Source organism: Propithecus coquereli, unplaced genomic scaffold (assembly GCF_000956105.1).
Source record: "Propithecus coquereli isolate 6110/MARCELLA unplaced genomic scaffold, Pcoq_1.0 Scaffold355, whole genome shotgun sequence".
Classification (NCBI taxonomy): Eukaryota; Metazoa; Chordata; class Mammalia; order Primates; family Indriidae; genus Propithecus; species Propithecus coquereli.
This window is the reverse complement of record NW_012149230.1, coordinates 438259-446091: the sequence shown is the minus strand read 5'-3', so window position 1 is coordinate 446091 and position 7833 is coordinate 438259. Positions and strand designations below refer to the sequence as shown.

Sequence of the window (7833 nt, the reverse complement as noted above, 5' to 3'; positions counted from 1 at the left end):
CTCAGGGTGGTTTCGAACTCCTGAGCTCAAACAATCCGCCCGCCTCGGCCTCCCAGAGAGCTAGGATTACAGGCGTGAGCCACCGCGCCCGGCCGCCTTCTTTTTTGAATAATTAAATGTTTGAATTGCTCAAGATTTGAATTTAATCTTCCTTCCCTTTGTATACTTGGAATCATAAACTTGAGGGCTTACATGGGCCAGGAGGTGACATAATCAAGTGAAGCAAACAGGGTGGGAACTGGCAAACCAGAGGAGCACAGGCCTGAAGAAGCTGAAAGGAGTGGCCATCACTCCACTAGCTCTAGCTCAAGGCTGTCAAACTTTTTGTGCAAAGACCTAGGTAGTAAATAATTAGGCTTTGTGTGACATATGGTCTCTTTGCAACTACTCAATATGCCATGGTGGTGTGAAAGCAGCCTTACACAATACATACATGAACAGGTGTGGCTGTATTCCAGTAAAACTTTATTTAGAAAAATAGGCAGCAGGCTGTAGTTGCCAACCCCTGCTCTAACCGGTTGTTGTCATTCGGTATGCTTCCATGTTTTTTCAAGAGAAACCCTAAATTTGCATTTCTGTGTGAAATCTCCCTATTTTTAAATGTTGGCAGGTAATTTTAAAAATTTATATAAACAGTGTGGGCTATAGAAAACTTGTCTCAGGTAAGATTTGGCCAACTGGTCACCTGTTGGCAGCCTCTACTTTCTCCTTAGGTAGTCTAATTCCCACAACCAATTGCCTTCTATCCAGATGAGCCAAATTTGTGTTTCCATCCTAGACCTCTTCTCAGAGCTTCTGTTCTGAACATCTGTGTAACTATTTGATGTCTCCATTTGCAAATGTCAAAGACGTTTCAATATACCATACTAAAACTGACTGAACCGAATGCCTAAAATATGTCCAAATTCCCCATCCCCCAATAGGAGCCTTTTCTGATACTTGTTTTAATGATACTCACTGTCTTATCAAATTGTACATGCCAGAAATCTATGAACAGTCTTTACATTTTTCTCTCTCGCCTTTATCCAATTCATTATTGTATTTACCTACTTATATTCAAAGTATTTCTTCACTGTTAACATTGCTTCATATCCCTTTTGTTTGCCTGGACTACTATGATAACCTCCCTGAGTCCACCTTTGCCCCCATATACTCCATTGTTTACATTGTACCAAGAATGATGTTTTCAAAATCAAGTCCAGTTGTGTCATCTTTTTGCTTTAAACATTTCAATGGCTTCTCATTGCCTTTAAGATAACAAAATCTTTGAGGCCTACAAAATCTTGCAAAATCTGGCTTTTACTCATTATTCCAACCTTATTTCACAGCTACTCTCCCTCCATTTCTGTGCTCTATTATAGCAGTTCTTGAATGTTTTGGCATCAAAAGACCTCATGTAACTCTAAAAATTATTGAAGACCTTAAAGAGGTTTTGTTTATGTGGGGTATGACTACCAGGATTTACTGTATTAGAAATTAAAACTGATAAAAAAATTTAAGCTTTTAGTTAATTCATTTAAAATTAACAACTGTAAACTTATTACATCTTAGCACAGTATAATTTTTAAGAAAAAATACTATTTTCTGGAACAAAAAACGTTAGGAGAATGGCATTACTTTACACTTTTGCAAATCTCATTAATGTATTACTTAATAATGGCTTAATAGAAAATAGCTATATTCTCACACCTGCTTCTCAATGCAGTTTGTCGTGGTATGTTGTTTGGTTGAAGTGTATGAAGAAAATCCAGCATTACACAGATATAAATTGGAAAAGGAAGGAATATTTTATAGCCTTTTCAGATAATTATGGCTATTCTTTGAAACACCTTCAAAACTGAACAAATAGTAATTTCTTAAAGATGAAGTACAATGTGGAATCTGAAACCATATCCATAAATTTTTCATACTCTGTTACATTAAAATCTGTTGGTCTTTTGGTAAATATTGGTTCACTAAGTTATACAGATCTTCCATATTGATACTTGACATTGCACAATATTTTTAAAAATCACAATTTTTACTATCCCAACTTACCTTATGAGAAAGTCTTTTAAGTTTTAGGAATCTATCAAGCTCTGGGTAGATAAAAGTATTCTAAACCTTGTATTAAAATAATTTCTGCCTAAAAGCTCATATTTTATCGAATATTGTCATTTGTTTTTCTTGAAATGACAAGCTCACTTTGTTCATTTTCGAGAAGTTATCTGCCAGATACTCAACTTGGGTAACATAATTTGTCTTTCAGTCATTCTTTCACATAAAAATGGTGGTCCATGGAAAAAGTGGCTACTTCACCTCACAGGGCAAATGATCACATGGTCGTTTTCCTCAAGACAACCATTGTACTTTGGTATGAACAGAAGTGCCTTAAGAATATTTCCTATTTTATCAACCCAGAATATCAAAAAGGCATATATTCAAGAGTTTGAAATTTAATGAAATTAATAATATTTACTGTCTTCTTAGACATTTTTAAGTGAAATTGGCTTTTTCTTTTTTTAAACTGAGAATACATGGTGGGGAAGAATACAATGACTACTAGTAAGTTTGGCATCATTTGTCTTGATTTATGCTAAGTTGTAAGCAGTTTTACCACCATTATTTTTGCAACATCAGTGAAAATGTCAAGATAATGAACAAGGCAAATAACATCCAAATTATTTTGAAAGCAGTCTTGAACTTGCAGTTTCCCAGGGGTTCACAGACTATAGATCAAGACCTCTACCTCTACCTACCTACACCAAGCTTATTATCAGTTTATGTTTTATTTATTTAACAAACACATGTAGTATTTGTACTATGTCAGAGTTTCAAGTGCTTCATAAATATTTTTATTTAATGCTCACAAGGTAGGTATTAATTATTCCTTGTGAGGTGGGTGCTGTTATTGCCATATCTTACACATAAGGAAACTGAAGTAGAGAGGTTGAATAACTTGCCCAAATAACAAAGCTAGTATATAAGTGGCAGACCTGCAATTCAGACTCATGTGTTCTGATTCCAGAGTCTGTATTCTCAACTACTGTGCTTTTCTGGAATATTCCTCTTACCTCCACCTGGAATACTCACATCAGTGCTTTTGTACTTATCACCTGAAACACTCACTCAAGCCCCAACTCCTGCACTGATTTTATTCCACTCAGTGATTTACTTCCTCGGGGAAGCCTCTCCTTCTTATTCCCCCTCTTATATTTTTTCATAGCTTCATTTGCCTTTTATTTCTCAGTACTTCCAACAGGTGCAGTTTTATATTTATTTATGAATGTTAGATTAAATTCTGTCTTCCTCCATGTGCAGTGACTATGTTTTTCCCAAGGGACTAGCACAGAGCCTAGAATATGTAGACATTCAATAAGTATTGGTTGAATAAAATGGATAGAAGATGAGTAGATAGGTAAATGAATAGAATTTATTTGAGTGTATGAAATGAGGGACACATCTAACTTAATTTTCTTCTAAATGGTTAATCAGTTGTCATGGCACCATTTGTTGGAAAAACAAATCTATCTTTTGTTCACTGACTGAAAGATCAGCTTCATGTTACCTAATTCTTATATATACCTGAATTTATTTCTGAACTTGCTCTTCTATTTCACTGTTTAAATTACTTTATCTTTATAAAATAGTTTTATATTGTATGTAAAAATTTCAATATATTAGGTATATTTAAAGAGATTTAGTCCCCATCCCTGCCCACTCTCCTCTGTTCTGATATTTTCCCTATAGGTAAACATTTTTATTAATTTTTCATTTATCCTTTTTTGGTCTTATATAACCAAGTAGTATATATTTATTTGTATTCTCCTCTTTCTGATGCACTAAAAAGTAGTGAACTATGTGTGCTCTTTTATGCCTTGCCTTTTTTTTTAACTTAATATATCCTGATGATCACTTTATAGCAACATATAGAGATCTTTCTCATTTTTTAAAATGTTTTATAGTAATCCCTTGTGTATATGCACTATATATTCAATCATTTCTCTATGGCACAATATTTGAGACGTTAGCAGTCTTTTGCTACTTCAGCATTGCAATGAATAGCCTTGTGCATATATCATTTAATAGATTTGTCGTTATATCCTTGGGAGATCATAAATTTTAGATCAGGGACATACTGTAAAAGCATTGATAAGAAGATTAAAAATTACCAATACAATGCATATTTGGATGTGAATAGGATGGAAAGCTGGGTGGAAACTTAGAAATCATAACTGTACCCTACACCTAGTTGATAATTGCCTGAATATTTATTACAACAGTAGATATTGCATAAAAAGTTGCTTCTCACCATTCTGGTCTAGTGTATTTATTGCCTGCTCATCCACTGACATATTGCTTCATCTGCATATCTTCTTCTCTTATATTTCTGGTCATTTTTCCCCTCTTCTGTCTCTCCTGGATAGGGTGTACTTATTTTCTCTACATATACAGAGCATTTATTTGCCTCCATCTTTGCAAATCATCTAATAAGAGTTAAATCAATTTGCTCCTTGAAGGCATGCTTTTCACATTCATTAACTCTTACCTATTACAGAACTGCCTTTTTGTTGAGCACAGAAAACAAAGGAAATTTGCATTTCCAATGTCTTTCAGACGTGGAGACTAGACCTGAGAGCAAGGATTCAACTTCGGTGCAAGATTTTTCCAAAGAAGAGTCATGCCAGGTTGCAATAATAGACAGACTGACAAGGAGTAGTGTCTATGACTCCAACTTGGAAACAGCAATTGAATGTGAAAATTGGTTAGAGGATCAGCAGGGAAATCAGGAGAGACATTTGAGAGAAATGTTTGCCCACATGAATTCACTCCCTGCAGAAAGAGATCATGAGCATGATATATACTGGAAAAACTTCAGTCAGAAGTCTGTCCTTATCACTGATGACAGAGGTCCCAAAGGATCCTATGCCTTTCATACACTTGAAAAAAGATTGAAACAGAAGTCAAACTTAATGAAAAAGCAGAGAACTTATAAAGAGAAAAAACCTCATAAATGTAATGATTGTGGTGAACTCTTCACCTACCATTCAGTGCTTATTCGACACCAGAGAGTCCATACTGGAGAGAAACCCTATACCTGCGATGAATGTGGGAAATCTTTTAGCCACAGAGCTAATTTGACTAAACATCAGAGAACTCATACTAGAATTCTCTTTGAGTGTAGTGAATGCAAGAAAACCTTCACAGAAAGCTCATCCCTTGCAATACATCAGAGAATTCACATTGGAGAGAGACCTTACGAATGCAGTGAATGTGGGAAGGGTTTTAATCGAAGTACACATCTTGTGCAGCATCAGTTGATTCATACTGGAGTGAAGCCTTATGAATGTAATGAATGTGATAAAGCTTTCATTCATTCATCAGCACTCATTAAACATCAAAGAACTCATACTGGAGAGAAACCCTATAAATGTCAAGAATGTGGAAAAGCCTTTAGCCATTGCTCATCCCTAACTAAGCACCAGAGAGTTCATACTGGAGAAAAGCCATATGAATGTAGTGAATGTGGAAAAACTTTTAGTCAGAGCACACATCTTGTTCAGCATCAGAGAATTCATACTGGAGAGAAACCCTATGAGTGTAACGAATGTGGGAAAACCTTTAGCCGGAGCTCAAATTTTGCTAAACATCAAAGAATTCACATTGGAAAGAAACCCTACAAATGTGGTGAATGTGGAAAAGCCTTCATTCATTCATCAGCTCTTATTCAACATCAGAGAACTCATACTGGAGAGAAACCCTTTAGATGTAGTGAATGTGGGAAAAGCTTTAAGTGCAGTTCATCCCTCATCAGACATCAAAGAATTCACACTGAAGAGCAACCCTAAAGAATTACTGAATGTGAAGAAATGTAAGTTGGTTTTATCAGTATATTAAATACCAGAGTGTCTAGGAGGAAGACCCATAATATGCATTTGAGGATCAATTCCATACATATAATTTTATTTACATAATACATAGTTTTGAGCCATAGACTCCCTTATGCTAGTAATGTGATAACTATGAAAACGTCTAATCAGAGATTCCCAAATTTTAATCCTTGACCTCCCAAATACCTATTCATGGATATTCAAGAAATCCCTGAGAGTGGGTATCGGTATAAACATTGTAAAATCCAATTCTCCCCTCTCTTGGTCATGTCAGAGCTTTGTTGTAGCCTCTCACCTTGTAAGGAAATTCTTATTTGGTAGGTTAGTCTTAGGGCTTATATCATTATCAGGAAGACACAGCATTGTTGTTTGTTACTCTTTGAATCCCAAGTAGAGATTGATATTCAGAGGGTGCTGTTTCTCCAGGGAATGTCCTTTGTTTTATGTTAGCCATAAAAACCGAAAAGGTTAAGAGTTAAAAGCTCCTTAGGATTCCCTTCCTCCCTCTGAAAGCTGCTGTCTAATGTGATGAACATAACTAATTATATTTATAGCAGATCCTAAGTTATGCTCACATGGATGAAGTTGGTCATAGGTGTATATAATTGTTACACCTCTGCTGTCAAGATCTTCCATCATTTTCCATTTCCCTGGGAGTTTCCCTGAAGTAAAGAATGGGTCAGAATCTGATTGTATTTGTTGATCAAGTCCCCTTTTTTTTATTCTTGACATTGAATGGATCCTTAGTTTTCCACAATCAAAACATCAGGGAGACTTCATTTCCCTACATTATTCAGCTTTCTGTAAGCTATGCTGTGTTGCTTTGAGAAAAAGCCCCAGAGATGTTGAGGGTTGAAAAGTTGATGGGTTCAATGTGTTATTATATTTAGGGTCCCTGTCAAGGAGAAAAACTGAAGCAATGAGTGAAACACCAGGACATACTTTCCTGTCAGGTATAGAGAATGGCTCACAGGACAATCCTTAAGTGACTCACTTGAGGATCAGGAGCTTCCCTTCATGGAGGAGTTGCCATTTCTCTGTCCTTCATATTTGCCCACATTTTTTTGTTGTTGATATTGTTCTCTATATGTTGGTTGGTATTTATTCCAGAGCCCTAAAGGAGGTAGACAAGGCATGAAACCACAATGATGTATTAGCATAAGTTACATGGGTGACCACAGACCAGTGTGGGATTGGAAACACAAAAGTGAAAGTTCAAATAAATATTTAGTAAAACACTGTACAAATGTCAATTTTTTATTGTTACTCTATTGCATATTACATGTTGTATGGAAAGAAAACTATAGAAAATGGTAGCAAAGACATCATTAATCACAGAATTAATCACAGATTTCTTCTTCTCCCCTGAATTCTATCTTTCATGACCAGCCCATACTCCTGCCCCTTCCACATTGTCCCTGTTACTTCTTATAATTTCCTCTAAGTAGACTTTAGTTTTATGATTGAGGAAAACTAGAGGGATAGAGTTTAAAGAAGTGGTAGTGGAGAGCACAGTCATGAAAGGTGGGTGCAGTGTAAATCCAGCAATGGTGGAAATCACAGGAAACGAGTGAAAGGAATCCTCATGAAGAGATTTTAGAAGGTACAAAAAAAAAATCATTGAAGGGGTCACAGTGGGTGGGAAGACTTAAGGGTATAAGAGGTCAGGGTAGGGGAATGACTGAACAAAATGCAGGGAAAGGAGCTCAACTTTTCCATCACCTTAATATTCTGTATTAATAGTTTAGAGCGGGAATTGACAAACTATGGCTTGGACTCATGGACTAGCTCTGGCCGAACACCTATTTCTGTAAATAAGAGTTTTTGGAGCTTAGCCACTCTCATTCATTTACATGTTGTCTTTGGCTGTTTTTGTGTGCAATGGTGGAGTTGAGTAGCAGCAGCAGAGATTGTATCTTTGGGCTATAACAAAATACCATTAACTGGGCAGCTTCTAAATGAC

General features: G+C 36.0%; 1 protein-coding gene across 2 annotated transcripts in view; it reads left to right on the top strand.

The window, feature by feature from the left end:
* ZNF286A (zinc finger protein 286A) overlaps positions 1 to 5828 on the top strand; it is a 15787-nt gene extending 9959 nt beyond the window's left edge. For both annotated transcript variants that reach the window (XM_012651399.1, XM_012651400.1), the window contains one exon: positions 4597 to 5828. In XM_012651399.1, the coding sequence (XP_012506853.1) occupies positions 4597 to 5828 (1232 nt within the window). The remainder of the gene's footprint in view (positions 1 to 4596) is intronic.
* The last annotated feature ends 2005 nt before the right edge of the window (positions 5829 to 7833 follow it).